Source organism: Apaloderma vittatum, unplaced genomic scaffold (assembly GCF_000703405.1).
Source record: "Apaloderma vittatum isolate BGI_N311 unplaced genomic scaffold, ASM70340v1 scaffold19503, whole genome shotgun sequence".
Lineage (NCBI taxonomy): Eukaryota > Metazoa > Chordata > Aves > Trogoniformes > Trogonidae > Apaloderma > Apaloderma vittatum.
Window position 1 is genome coordinate 1 of NW_009708877.1, and position 15,763 is coordinate 15,763.

A 15,763-nucleotide genomic window follows, 5' to 3' on the forward strand; every position below is an offset into this window, starting at 1 on the left:
GGCCGCGCTGGGGAGGGGTCCCGGCCTTGCCGCGAGTGAAGGGAGCCGGGCTTGTAACCGCTCCCTGCCGGGCGCACAGACCCTCCGGTGAGTCGGTGGCTGGGAGGCAAAACCCAGCGCTGCCCCAAACTTCCCTGGCTCCGAGTGAGAGACGGGAATTATTAACACGTCCTGATGTAGGTAAGTGGGCTTCACGTCAGTTCGCAAAGATGGACAAAACTCGAGGGACTTAACTGCTGCTGCGAAAACGTGTAGTAAAACGTAACCAGAAACACAGAATAACTTCAGTACTGACGTATGGTGTGCCAGTGGAGAACAGACAGTGGCAGTAGTGTCTCTGCCAGGCTGCATTCTTGATAGAGGTGTTTTATGATGGTATTTCAGCCTCCCAAGTCAGTACTTCAGTTTGTAGTGAATAGGCGTGGAAATGTTATTGAAGCCCAGCTGTGTGTCTTTCCAGATGGAACTTGGAGTCTATATCAAAAGCTATACAATGGACACAGGTTACTGGGTCTTCTAATCAAGAGTCTTGGGTGCAAACAGCAGTACAGATGTGGAAACAGTTGCATTCTACCAACTGTTTTTCTCTGAATTTCTCAAACTGTGCTGTAAAATCCTTAAGCTTGATTACAGCAATTGCTGCCATAGCTCTAGGAAGATCACTGCTGTCTTGGGAGCAGACTGTCTTGGTAGTGTGCAGACCATCTTCGTTTTGACTTTGATATTAATTTGTTTTGTAATTGTGTGAGGGTTATTGTGTGCACAGCCTATTTATTCAGGTATGGCATGCTGTATTTAGATAAAACTTGTGTGTATATGCTTTTCTAGCTGAGTTTGCTCATATGGTCAAACTACAAATCTAAATAGAAGAACAAATACTTGCCATTGGCATTGTCGGTGAGAAATGTGGCTCTGGCTATATCTACCTCAGGGCCTTTGTTTGTGTCAGTGGAAACCACACCCCACTACCACCAAATCATATGCTAGGGGGACTTTTTCCAAGGACTCTTCTAAAATGTCTTCCCTAAGCTGACAAAACCATTTTTGTCATCCTGTTTTTATTGGTCATGTAGTGCGAGTTTATCCTCCACTAGCAAACTAATGCCTGAAGTTTAGACACACAGTATATTCTGCTGTGTATAAAAGATTAAATGCTGGGTTTTTTCATAGTGAACATGCAGCATATGGAACATGACTTTTTTTTTTTTCTCTTCTTTTCCAGTTTAGGTCTCATATCAGATTCTTTTCATATGTTTTTTGACTGTACTGCATTATTGGCTGGATTAGCAGCTTCAGTTATTTCGAAGTGGAGGTCAAACGATGCTTTCTCATATGGGTAAGAAACTTCAGACTGTTACCTTAATGTGTTTTAGTAAATCTCTAGGTGGTAATTTTTCACTGTATGAACAAAACCTTTTTTTGCAGAACATGGAAAAACTGTGTTGAAAGTGTGGGGTTTTAAGGTGAGTTACGTAAACCTTTAAGTTAATATCCCTGTAGAAATAGTCAAAATGTGAACACATTGCTTTTGGGGAGCAGATTTACCACATCCAAGATCTTCATGACCATACTAGTGAAAACAAGTTACACAGCAGAAAGTTGCCCTGCGCTGTCATGTGTTCGTGGCACCAGTGAAGGAAGAGCAGCTGCATCGTGGGTTTGTCCTCACAGCGCAGTGAGGTGCGTTACGACAAGGCGTCGCAGACTGCTGGGGCCTTGTGCCTTCTCTGGAGCAGAAAGTTACAGCTGAAGGGAGCTAAGTCTCTGTGGTGCTGCACCTGAGATTGTAAGACGTGCTGCTCAGAACCAGCAGGATTCAACAGCTGTGACTGCCGGAAACACGAGGCCTCAAGGCTGAGGTATCTCATCCCACATGGATACAGCTGCTGCAGCAGGCTTTGTCTGAAGGGCACCTGGTTCTGTTGCACATTGCAGTTGTGCCCTATAAAGCAATACTGGTGATACAATGTTGTTAATTGGTGATACTGGTTAATTGACATGGAATGAGCTGCGTTGCTGCATTCCCCGTAGTGTTACTGACCTGAATGTCAGCATGCAGCGTCACCTGTCCTGCCTGAGCATGGATTGTGTAGTTTGGAACTTAAAGCACTCTTTAATTAAGGTGGAAACTCCAGAGTGCCTAGAAATCCATTTAGGAAGAATTGGTTGTACCATGAACTGACTGCAGTGAAAGCGGATTCTGTTTTAATTACTGCTCTACATTTAAACAGCTGGTATTACCTTTATTAGAGCGGAGCTGATGTTTGCTACATTGGAATTGTATGTGATTCTAGCCTGGTTGGTTTCTATTGGAAAAAATCAGTAGCTGAGATAAATAATTTCTGCTTAAAGTTTTTACTAAAAATTCTCGTACTAGAAGGGGAGCAGCTTAATGTGTGGCTGTTTGATATTAAACAGAACTTTGCATCAGCAGACTTCAGTTACATCTCACATGCTTGTCTTGCTTTGTGGCTTCCAGATAATACTTTTGTACCATAACTTCCACTAGAGATGTTATTAAATGGGAAGATTTTAATTTAGATCAGGTAATGGCTAATCTAGATCAGGTAATTTCTGTGAAAATACAACAGTGAATTTCATCCTGTTATCTGTAGTTTATATATTGCCTCATTCATTTAGTAAATCCCTGTGTAGTAGAACTGTTTCAGAACTAGAAGATTGTAATCCATTCTCTTAAATTCCACTTTTAATTTTCAGCATGTAGATGGAGGTGGTAATAATTGCTGCGGCTTTTTTTTCTTGCAGGTATGTTCGAGCAGAAGTGCTTGCTGGTTTTGTAAACGGTTTATTCCTCATCTTTACAGCCTTCTTCATTTTTTCTGAAGGTGTTGAGGTATGTTACAAAGTTAATTGCCCTATCAGTTGCCACTTTTCTATTTGTAGAGCATATTTAATGGCATAAAATTATTTAAATTTATAGGGCCATCTGAATTTGTTGTTTTGTGGCAGAGAAACTCAGCTTTTTCAATGTATCTGCACTAGCTTCTTAAATAGTTAATTTTGCTTGTGTGTAAAGATTCTGAGATTTGCCTCGTCCTTTTATCAGGCAGTTAAGTAAGTCATAGAAAAGTCTTTACTTCTCATTCTTAAAGGACAAATGAGGCCGGGAAAGAAAGGCCAAAACTAGTCATTCAGAGCAGAGAAGTTAGTTGTAAGAAATGGAAATGTATTCTGTGAAGAAGTTGAACTAACTTATTATCTTCCGAATCTTAAAGTCTGACATAAGTGGCAAGTAGTAATAGCTTTAACGTTTACAAGGCACTTTGCTTTGATTTTTTTTTTTACCGTGTAGCTCAGGTGATGATTTCAAGATGTAAATTTAGACATCAAGGGTGTCCACATTGAAGTGAGATAGGATTAAGAGTAAAATTGATAGCTGATTCTGATCAGCTTATATTGATGCATTTACCTTTTATGGGAGATGAAGTATAAATTTGTTTTGACTTACAGTTCAGAATACATTCTAGTGTGGTGTTTTTTCCTCATTAATAGAGAATAGCTTCCAGAAACATATCCTCTAAATAGATAAGCCTCTAGGTACTTCAGAAATTACAAACTGGGCTGAAATTGCCTAAAAGCTTGGGGAAAGTTCACTCCAAATCTAGAAACAGCAAAAAAACTTCCTTGCAAAATGAAAAACTGTTAATGAAGGGGTGAAGGGTGATGCTGAAGCATCATTCTTTCCCTGCTGTTCTTACCTCCAATGCTAAGTATTCGCTTTGCTTGTGATAGTTCAAGATTTTACATCTGCTGAAAGTTTTACTGTCTTTCTCTTTGCCTTTCATCCTTGTGGATAGATGGTGAATGATTCTCTCTCCTGTGATTTGCGCTCTTCAACAGTTAGCTTCAGATGCAAATTGCGTTAGACCTCCTGAAAAGAACCCTCTCATTGAAAAAACTTCCTAAGAAAATAGGGTAAAAAAGAATAAAAAAAAATTTAGACTTTTAGAGATTTTGGAAAATGCCACAATTTATTCTCAGTCTACGTTTTTTTACCGTCGTTGTCTCCTAAGGAGAAAGGAATAAGTAGCGTTCTAGACTTTCGGAACTTGCTTGGATCGTAGAATGGCCTAGGCTGGAAGGGACCTTAGAGATAATTTTAATCCAGCCTCCCTGCTGCCAGGGATGCCACCTCTCGACTAGATCAGGCAACATATGGGGACCGAACAGGAATGATTTGGGCAATCCGAATATTACAACAAATTTGAGTGTTTTCATGTGGTGTTGAGCCGCATTCCACAGCATAATGAAATCTTAACTTTTAGCTAACTTTTACCATTATTAGAATGTTCTTCTATACTTTCACAGCTTTACTATTAAACTTTAACTTGAGACATTAAGAATTAGTCTGTGTGCTATGCCAACTACTCCTCAGACCTGAGTAATTTGCGTCTGTATAGATGCCTGCTTGTATGAGAATGCCCTGGTTTCTAAGCATTCTTTTTCAGTGCCTTTTAATATTGTAAAGCTCTACATTTACTACTTGGTTTGTTGCTTTATTTTTTTTTTAGAGAGCACTTGAGCCTCCCGATGTGCATCATGAGAGACTTCTTCCTGTTTCTATACTAGGATTTATTGTAAATCTCGTAGGAATATTTGTTTTTCAACATGGAGGTCATGGACATTCACACGGCTCTGGTAGGATGTTTATAATTTTCAGTACTGTTTCCTCTCTCAGCACCCTATGTTCCAGGACCACCTTATTCTCTCCGGTGAAGACACCAGGATTAATTTTTTATGTCTCTTTAGTGGCAATCCTTAGCCAAACATATATGTGACTTGTTGCAATAGTGTTTTGTCACTAGCCTTAGGATGTCACTACTGTATTTCTTGTGTTAATATCCATTAAATGGAAGACTCAGAACTCCAGAATTTGTTTTCTGGAGCCTGTACTCTTCTGCACCTTATTGGAAGAGGTTTGCTGAGTGTCTTTTAGACAAAATTAGGCTGGAGTTAAGTGATATCTTGGCTGGAAAATTTATAAAACAGTGTCTGAACCGAATTGTAAGTACTGAGTGATTCAGCCTCAGGTGCTCAAATACATGTGATAAAAATTTATGTGTGGGGTTTTTCTGCAAGGTTAATTGTATCTCATTCACCTTAACATATAAACTAATGTAGTCTGATGGAAGAAAATAGTCTTTGATCTTGAAGCAGCAGTTTAAGCTTGAATTTTTAATGTGAATGATATCCAATTTCTGGTGTCTTAAACCAGCTATTTTTAATGTACTTGCATCTAATTCTATGTACATTTTCCAAATTGTAATAAAAGTGTAGCACAACTTGTCTCAGAAGTGGGAATGACAGAATTATAGAGTAGTTCGAGTTGGAAGGGACCTTGATCATCCAGTTGCAACCCCTGTGCTGTGGGCAGAGACACCTCCCTCCCACCAGACGAGGTTGCTCAAAGGCCCCATGGAGCCTGGCCTTGAACACTTCCAGGGATGGGGCATCCACAACCTTCTTGGGCAACCTGTCCGAGTGCTTCACCAGTCTCGTGGTGAAGATTTTTTTCCTTCTATCTAATCTAAATCTACCCTCCTGCAGTTTCAGGCCATTGCCCCTTGTCCTGTCTACTAGAGGCCCTCGTAGAAAGCGCTTCTCCAGCTTTCCCGTGGGCCGCTTTCATGTACTGGCAGGCTGCTATTAGGTCACCCCGGAGCCTTCTCTTCTCCAAGCTGAGTAACCCCAGGTCCCTCAGCCTGTCCTCATAGCCGAAGTTCTCCAGCCCTCTAATCATCTTCGTGGCCCTCCTCTGGACCCGTTCCAGCAGATTCATGTCCTTTTTGTACTGTGGGCTCCAGAACTGGATGCAGTACTCCAGGTAGGGCCTCAGCAGAGCAGAGGGGAAGAATTACCTCCCTTGGCCTGCTAGTCCGTGTATAAAAGCACTTGACTTTGCAAATCAGGTATGTATTTTATACGTCCGTACAGCATGGGTTTAGATGGCAAACAGCTTGTGTTAATTTTCTTAAAGTCCTATCTTAAGATGACTGAGATCAGTAGGTTTTGAGTAGCTTAGAAACAAATTTAAGCATACCTTTATTCAACACTTAGATTTATACCCTGGTGGTATTTGTTTATAGGGCATGAACACAGCCATTCTCTGTTTAATGGGGGGCTCGGCCACGGACACAGTCACGGAGGTCACGGTCACAGCCATGAACATAAACATGCCCACGGCCACGCTCATGATCACGGCCATGGCCACGGACACTCTCACGGTCAGGATTATTGTCACGGTGAGTATTTGGTTCATGTTGTAGTCCATGTTGACTTAATTTAAATTTCTATTATTGAATTACTGAAAAAGAAACGAAAAAGAAACCAAAAAGGGTACTGGCAGCTTGTTACGAGCGTACATGGAAGTAGTTCCACTTAATGTGTGGTGCAATGTGCCACTACCACGTTTTGTGGCTCGTTTTTGTAAATGCTGTTTCAGATGCAGTAAGTTCAGTGTTAGTTTTAAAAGTTTTTGCACTGCCTGCATTTTTTGGATGTTTACCATAATGTTATGTGTTGGCAAAAGATAAAACAGATGTACGCTGTAGCAATATAATGAAATTAGTTACCAAGTGCCATTTCAATTTTGCATTAAAATCGATAGAAAAAGTTAGAGCTGCTTTGCTAGTGTTCTCCATTTTAATAGTTTTACAGATCAAGATATTAGGAAAGATGAACAAGCAATTTTACTTTAGATACTTAGGGGTTGATATGCTGTACTTGGTTTGTGATCTCAAATATAAGATTTTCGCCATCTTACATGGTTGTAATCTGTTTTAAAGCTGGTTATGAACAAGGTCCTTGGTATCTTAGCTATGCTTGAATCTTTTCTATAAAGGCACACAATCTGTGAAGAGACATCCATGCAAAGTGTGATCAGTAGCCTCCACTAAGGGAGAAGAGGCAGTGTGGTCACTGCCTTCTTGAAACAATGCAAATGAAAACCTGATTGTAACGCCAGGATGTCAGCCCCTCTTGCCCGAGCCATAAACTGGAGTCTGATGTGACTGAAAATGTGCACGTTTAGAGCAGAGAATAGTTACGGTAACTTCCAGACAGGAAGTGACAGTATAAAAATACCCACTTATCCCTTCCTTCCTGTTTTTAGTAGAAAATCAGTGCTTTTTTCCAAGTGATCTCTGGGAGTTTGGTTGGAAAGCAGGAGCTACCCCACCTGCCTCTTCCTTGCCTTCCCCATGACCTCCACCGGAGTGGAACTGCAAATGTAGCTATCTGTTTTGTGCAAATTGATATTCAAATCAACTGTTGCATAAATTATTATCTATCTTCTTCCTAGAGGTAATTTGTTATTCTTTAACAAGTTTTTTATAAAATACCTTTCCAACGTGTTCTGCGGAAACAGCAATCTCCTTGGATTAAAAGATTTTTTTGACTTGGTTCTACCTTCTCCAAGTCTTACCCTTGTTGTTTTACATTAGATGTAAATGCTTGCTTAAGTGAAATATTTCTGGTTAGCAGATTTACTTGACCTTACTCTTGTTTCTTGTGTGTATAGCTTGTATTCTTGAGGGAACCTTATTTTGCTAAATACTAGAAAGCTCTTATTTCTCATTTTGTTTGCATTAAAAAAAAAAGTTGATCTCTTTATATAAAATCTGTTGTTTAAAATGGTATTTTCTTTAAAAAAGTGTAGTTTAAGACTTCTGTGTTAAAAAAACAAGAGCTAAAGCTAGTCATTGTGAGTGGCTTGTGGGATGAAGAAATTTCAGAAAGGGAGACTGTAACTGAATGTACCACTAGAGAGAGCCTTTGCGTAGATTAATATGCAAATAATTGTCTTTACAGATGACCATTCTCTTGAAGGGATGGCTGGATCCAGCAAACAGATTTTACAAGGTATGATGAGAATCAGTATAGTCGTTTATTAGTTTTATCATGATCTGCCTGCCTGCGACTCTTGGTCAGAGATCTGTTTTAGAGGGTGCCTTTGGGTAAATGCTACATTTTTCTTAGTGGAGCTTTTTTTTTTCTTTTAATGAAGTCCCCTTCCACCTGTAAACAGGGCAGTGCCATAGCCTGTAGATGGCTTGGCAGAGAGGCATTTGCTGAAGTCTAAATGTAACACAGTGTCAGCACAGTTTAAAATATCCCAAATGCTGGGATTCAGCTTATTTTACTAATGCTGAGAAATCACGTAATAAAAATATAGGAAACACTCCTTGAAAGCAGAAACCTAAGGGGCCTAATTGCAGTGTATGCTCTAGAAACTGAATAACAGTATTAATAAGATATATGTATTTCAAAAATGCAGATTGATAAAATTGTTAAAAGGTACCTGAGCTTAAAATTTGCATTTCAATAAGCTGTTACAGTTGGTTTAGACAGGATGGTACTTCATTTTAAATTGCTTGACAGAGTATTGGAGTCCATCATCCTCTGAGCATTACTGTAAATAAATTACTGATCATTTACATGTCAGTTTGAGCTTTAGTTAGTTTGGATTTTTTTTTAGCGTTCAAAAGTTAGAGAGAGAAAATTAGATAATGTAGGAGTAATTATTGGGCATACCCAGATGTACATACTGTTTTCTTTTATTGCATGATTTTCTGGCTTTTTTTGTAGTGTTTCAAAAGGAACGTTTTTCAGCCTCTTTCAGAGATTATTAAATACCATATTACATGTATGTATACCCAGTACTTCAGTAGAAGATATTCAAAAGTCAGTCTCCTTGTGAAAGGCACGTTTTAATTGAAGCATATTAAAAAAGACTCTATGTAATTTTATTCTAATTTTTCGCTACTGTGGTGGGTTGGCTCTGGTCAGCAGCTACATACCCTGCAGCCGCTCGCCCACTTTTGCAGTGGGACAGGGAAGAGGATTAGAAGAGTAAAAGTGAGAACTACTCTTGGATTGGGGTAAAGACAATTTAGTAAGTAAAGAGAGGGGAGGAAAAAGTGGTACAAAGGCAATCGCTCACCGCTTCCCACTAGCAGACAATGCCCAGGAAGTCTCCAAGCAACAGCTCTTTTGGAGAGACCACTGCAGTTTTTTCGCCGAGCGTGATGTTCTGTGGTACGGAACAGCCCTCAGTTGGGTCAGCGCTCCCGGCCACGTGCCCTGCCAGCATCTTGGCCAGCCCAGCCTACTCGCTGTGGGGGCAGAGCGAGGAACAGGCGGCCTTGTTGCTGTGCCGGCACTGTTGGGCAATAGTTACAACACTGGTGTGTTATCGACACGAATTTTAGTCACAAAGCTAGAACACAGACCATGAAGGTTGCTATGGAGAAAACTGAGCTCCATCCCAGCCAGGCCCAGTACAAATGTAGACTTGGAAAAATCGCTGAAGAGCTGATTTTTATTTGTGCAGGTTTTTTTGTGAGAAGGGAATATCCGAGTCTGGAGAATTCTGTTCAGCGAGCTGTTTCTGAATGGCAGTTCTGATCACTGCCAGCAGAGAGCTCCAAAGGCTCAGTTTTAGCTAGCTGCAGAGCGAGTGTTTCTTTGTCTTTTAAGGTAGCGTGTTATTCTTCACAGTAAGAGTGAAGTTGTTCATGTCTGTAGTATTATTTCTCAAAATCATTTGTCTTGGATTTTTTAGCCAAATAAGTTCTACAAGATACTGTCAATGAAACGTTAGCATCTTTCAGAGGTTTCCAGAGCTGTTCCTGCTAAGTCTTCCATCTTACACAGTACTTCTCGTTGTCTGTACACATCAGGGAACATGAGTTTATTTGCTGCAGTATGGATGGGTGTTGAATGGAAAAAAATCAGCTACATGTGTTAACCACTGCTGAAGATGAAAGCTATGCCATGAAACACCCCCTACTGCTAAGTGCAGAAGATAATGTAAATTCTTCAAATGCTCTATATTCTACAAATATTTTAAAATCCTGTGGTCACTTTCTATGTGTCTGACCAAAAACTAACCACATATTTAACAAGCATAGATCATGTTACCTTGTTCTTACAACTCTTTTCTGTAAACTATCTTTGAAACACTCCATTAGCTTTAAGAATACTAGTTGTAACTAAGTTGTAACGATATCAATCTCTTACAGGTGTATTTCTACACATTGTTGCAGACACGCTTGGAAGCGTTGGTGTAATCATATCTGCTATACTGATGCAGAACTATGGTCTAATGATAGCAGATCCTATTTGTTCAATGCTGATAGCACTACTTATAGGTGTGAGGTAAGCGTTGCCATCAGTGATATTTTTGGTAGTATTTTTTATGCTAGTTACAGCACAGATTACAGCTCAGAAAAGGTCTGTTATGCACATGACTTGCAATGTCTGCTTTTCTTCCAAGAATGATTTGCTACCTCTCTTCTCTACAGCTGTTCTGGTGTGCTCTTACACGAGCTATCTTTCTTTTCCTTTTCTACAGCTACAGCTTATGCTCCTAAATCTGCATATTTCACTCCTGTTTGCATAATACTACAAAAATGTCTTTCAAGTTGAAACTGTAGAGAGCTGCTTCTCTGTTTAGGACATGCTTATATAAACCAATGTACTCCAGTAAATAGAGCAGAATGGCTTCAGGGCAGCAGGGTTGAGCCTGCTGGCACAGGATATGCCCTTGTCCTTGACAAGTCAAGGCTGGTAATTTTTTTTATTTTTTCCTGGGAGAGAACTGTCTTTTGCTTTGTATTCCGAGACATCATTTGAAGATCTGATGGAAATGCTTTGAGTAGTTCTGTACTTTCCTGGTTGTTGCTTCTAAGATCACTGTAAATATGAAGCTATTTGAATCAGACTGGACAAGCAAACCAGTGATGCTGTTATTGAGGCGTTTCTGGCAGCAGTTTCAGTGGTGGCCTAGGGCAGAGAGCCACAAGTCCAGTTACAGCCTAATAACTGAACACCTTTATCTTTTCAGCAGTGACAAATGTCTGATGAGCTGCGGCTACTTGTGCTTACCCCGTATATGGTGTGTTTATACCATGGGCATGGCAGCATTCACAGAATTACTGATGTGAATCTCCCTATTTATCACAGTAGGGCAACATGTGTCAGGCACTGAATGCCCACAGAAATCTGTGTGCTAGAGACTGCTATTAAATTACCACTTCAATATTTTTACTGAAACCTCTTGTAATTTCATAAAGGAGAAATTATTACAAACTAATTCTACTACTTAAATCTCAGAGAACGGGAAAGGTTACCAAGAGGGAAGAAACTATTGCTGAGACAATAGCTGAGTAAAACATAGGTTTCCATACGCTTTGTAGTTTTAAGGGTCTGGCTTTGTGTACAGCAAAGTTTATGTGGAGCACTGACCAGAAAATACCACATGAATGACAATTTTTTTTCTTCCATTCATATACAGAGGTTGGAAGAAGACCTCTATAACAGAACTTTCGTAATGAAGCTGTTTATAGGTCTTCTAGCACGGTTAGGAGGAAGGTCTGAGGTCCACATTCTGTTCTGTGCTGAAAGTGCTGGAGAAATGGTCTGTCTTTTGACCTGATGCCAGACCTCAGCCTATAACGTTATTCTGTTGGTCCACGATGCTATAAATGATCTCTGGAATCATTGTGCTGGGTGCAGTCAGCTGCATCGTGGTCAGTAGAAGCAAACCTGCATTCCATGCAGACTGACACATCCTGGCACAGCAGTGGAGCAAGCACTAATTGCTGGTTCGGGGGTGAGCTTTTGTTTATTTTTGTTGTTAAGTGGTCCAGCAGACTTAACTACCGATGGCTTTGCTTGAAATGCACTTAAATGAGATCATAAACGAGATGACTGGCTGTTTTGGATGAGTGTTCTTTGAGAGCTTGAGTCTACTTTTGTGTTCTTTGACTTCGTAATCTTCATTTACACTTCTGAACGTAAAACCATTGTTTATTCTGCCTTATTCTCCACTGTGCTGTGTGTGTGAAGTGCTCTTCCAGAATTAATGTAGAAGATCCCATTAGGGGATCTTTTGTAATCATAATACCAGAACCCAGATGATAATTGCTAAGATATATAATACTTTTGTCCATAAAGTTTTCAAGCCTTCTACATCTAACCTAGAGAAAAGTTTATACTGAAATTTTGTGAAATATAAAATTTGAGAAGGAAAAACATTGTTTGCAAAAAAGACTTAAAACTGATACTGGCAAGAACTGTGTCTAGTTTTTGGATTTTTTTTTAATTGTGTGTTTGCTGTTGAGGTATCTGAAAGGGTTTGAGGTGGGGAGGAGGGAGATGTTCAATATCTAGTACAGGGATTCCTGGCCATCTCTGTGGGCCTGTCTGCAACCTTGATAAGTAATGGTGGGGGGTGGGATTTGGCTTCAGATTATTTAACTGTCTGCTCTTTCAGAGGAATATTTGTAAGTTTTTCTTGTGTGGAGTAGCCCACTCCTGCGCCTTTTACTAGTTAGACCAATTTTGGTAGGGTGAAGTGGGATAAAATTACAAGTGGACCCATGCATGTGTGTTTAAAAATCGGGATCTGTTCTTTTTGGCTGTACTAAAGCAAACAGAGTTTTGAATCAGAGATGCACAGGCCAGTCTGATAAAGTCCAAAAGTTTTAATTCTGGCTGTGGGTTTTCCCCTAGTTGAGACTGTAAAGCTTTGCTTCGTTCAAATAGGATAGTGTAAAAACCACGAGGTGCTTTCTCTTCTTACAGGAGTACCTTAGGCTGATTGGTTCAAATCTGAGTAGTCACGTATTTTAGGGCTCATCTTCCAAAGCTCTTTTGCAGGACTCAACAGTTGAAGTATATGAAATTGTCCATTTCCGTTCTAATGAGTTGGTGAGACCACTGGTTCTGCATCAGATGTTTGAGTTATTAACTGATGAACTAGAGTGGTCAATACTCTCCTTACTGCTGTTGATGTTAACCAACAGCTCTTGGTGAAAGCAAAACCTTGAGTGTGGATCTTCTTTCAGTTCTGAGGCTTTAAAATGAAACAGTTGAAATGTCAAGATTTGTGTGGAAATGCTTTTGTTCTTAGCTGTCAGCTTGTTGTTTGGGAGGGAGTCTTTTTTCCTAGGAGAATGTCTTATGCCATGTGCTCTCATGCTGACCTTCGGTCACTTGTTCTCAGATTCCAAATTGCCATATTGGATTAAGACTGTATAGCACAGGTGCTTTACTAACATCTGGAAGGTGTGTTGGGAAACAGTTGTGAGTATTGCGGATTGCTACGTGAGTGCAAATCTAAAATCATGGTGGGAGAGTGGTCCTGACTTGAATCTTTTCTGTGAAGCATACACTGTTCTGAACATTGCAGTCTAGAAACTCCACTGCTTGTATATGAAAATAAAGTGTACGTCGAGCACATCATTTTCATAAAGTTGAAAATTCCCAATAACATAAAAACTGGTAAATTAATTTTTACTCATATTGATTGATGGCTTTCTCCTCTAAGGGAGGGATCCTCAGACCAAGGGTTAGAGTATCACTTTGGGTGTGTGTGGAGGAGTCTTAAGTAATTACTGGGCTTCCCAGCTGGAACGAGCTTGCACAGAGGTGAATTACGACAGTATTGTAGATGTAAATTCAAGACAGGAGTCTTCTGTAGGATAAACAGCATTCTTTTTGGCAGTATAATAAGGTACCTTGAAAGGAGTCTCTGGATTCCTAACTTTGAAAAGTAACTTTCTTAATCAGCTGAACAATCTGCGACGGGATCACTGTTGGGAAAGGTTATGTTCTTATGATGTGGTGGATATTACTGGAAGTATGTATTCAGAAATGGGTTCAAATTATTTTCAACTGAACCAGGTTATTTTCTGATGCTGAGCTTTAGGTATATGTATTTAAATTACATTCTTGGGGTAATAGATGCAGGAGGAGCAAAGATACTGGTATGGCAGTAGTTGGGTATGTGGGTTTGAGACGAGTGAGAATCCATTCTGTCTTTTTAACAAATTACATTAGTGTGGTTTTTTGGACTGATGAGAGATTTTCATAAGAGGATCTAAATAATGCATTAATGCGGTACCCCTGTATAAGCAAGTAGTGGGTTTTGTACCTTGTAAAGATACTATGATGGAAGTAGTACAAAATAACCTAGAAGGGTAATTAGATTACAATGCAGGAGTAACAGATTTGAATTCAGTATCCGTTATTGAATGTGGAATAGTATTTATGAAATCACATGGTAATTTGCTCTTACTTTCTTGAAATAAGTAACTATCACCAAGAACTTTCAGATTCTCAACACCAGCTACTTAATAATCCGAGTACATACTGGAATTTTCTTGAAATTGAAAATACTAATTCACTTAATTTTGTCTCAACTTATACAAAAGTACTTTGCAATTCAATTTCATAGTTCTCCTGAAACTGATAATTAAACACACTCTAATTTAAAAATATATACTAGTAAATTTACATTAGTATGCTACACTTCGCATGTCCAAGGAGATAATCAGAATGTGAGTATTGTCATGCACTTTACATTTCTAGTGTACTTTAAGACCATTAAGTAGCTGTTGCCTGTTTACTGAAAGTGCGTTACCACATTCATACAGGTCATTAGCTTTTAGATACAAAACGCATACGTTCATAGGAATGTGCATAGAACGTTTTGTGTAGTCCAAATGTATCGGGCAAAGGTGTAAGCTGCATAATTTTAATTTAAACTGTGAAAGTAATGTTTCTGATTCTTCACGTTGAGTTAGTGTTTGATATAAAAAGCTGAATGAGGTAATGGTGTGATAAGATGCCTTTAGACCTTCATGAGAGTGAGGAGCATTTTAATAGCTTGCTTTTCAGCAAGGGAGATTTCAAGAAAATGTTACATAAAAAATGAAACACAAACTAAAATTAGGAAACTACTTTGTAATTGGTGAATTTAGTGTTTAATACTTGGTATGGTTTTAGTTGTTTGAGCATTTAAAGAAGTTTAATTTGTGCACTTCTTTTTGTTGATAAAATGTGCATGTTCCAGTTAACCTGGTAGTGATTTAGTTTCAGTTGTGTATCCTCCAAGTTACTGCTTAATGGTCTGAGCTTGGCTTACAGAGTGTGGATGGGAGTAGGTTTGATCCAGGGTGCCTTTTAAAAAAATTAACAATCTGCATTCTTTCTGGAAGACTTTTGTATCCAAAGAGACAATAAAGGCAGAACACGAATTCTTTTTCTGTTTTGTGGAATTATGTCTAGTAAGCCAGTAGAAAACCCAAGTAGTTGCATGTGGGTGCAAAGTGGAATCATTGCTCTTAATCCGAGATTGCTTGTGTCTGGATGAAATAGCTGGTTTTTTTCATTTTATGTTGAGCGTTTGCTTCGTTCAGTGTTGGGCAGCTTGCTCCGATTTCCTTGAGTCTGACCTGCTCCTGTTGGTGGGTCTGCTCTGTTCAGTCTTCTGAAATGATGGCAACACTTGCCGAAAGTAATCACAGAATTATCTGTATGGAGCAGCTAAAGAACTTACTGCAATATAAAGCTGTACAACGTCTAATTTGTAACCTGGTTTGTGTTGTGCAGAGGCACAAGGGGGTGAGCAATTTTAATTCAAATGGTTGAGCATTCCTGTAGAAAACGTCTCTAATTTGCACAAACTGTCAACTGCTGACACGGGTGCTCTGTGTTGCTCCTGTGATCCTTCCCTAGGGCTGCTCTGAGGCGACACTTTTTCTGCCCAGCTCATCCTGAGTTAGCGCAGAACATTCTGGCTGCACGGTGACAATCCAGGGTGGGATTCTTCTGAGGTTGTTTCAACCTTTGAAGCTTAGTGGAAGCAGAAATTGGGTAGCTCTAGCTAGACTATGGAGAGGTAAAATCAGCCACTGCCCTGTCCATGTCCCAGTAAGAGCCTGACTTCAGCAGG

The 15,763-nt window shown here is 39.7% G+C and overlaps 1 protein-coding gene across 1 annotated transcript in view; it reads left to right on the plus strand.

Moving 5' to 3' along the window:
• The first annotated feature begins 1,175 nt into the window (after positions 1-1,175).
• The window catches only part of SLC30A7 (solute carrier family 30 (zinc transporter), member 7), a 22,958-nt gene continuing 8,370 nt past the window's right edge, over positions 1,176-15,763 (plus strand). The window contains exons 1-6 of the mRNA XM_009866722.1: positions 1,176-1,336; positions 2,767-2,854; positions 4,533-4,659; positions 6,108-6,263; positions 7,831-7,881; positions 10,044-10,179. Of these exons, the coding sequence (XP_009865024.1) occupies positions 1,176-1,336; positions 2,767-2,854; positions 4,533-4,659; positions 6,108-6,263; positions 7,831-7,881; positions 10,044-10,179 (719 nt within the window). The remainder of the gene's footprint in view (positions 1,337-2,766; positions 2,855-4,532; positions 4,660-6,107; positions 6,264-7,830; positions 7,882-10,043; positions 10,180-15,763) is intronic.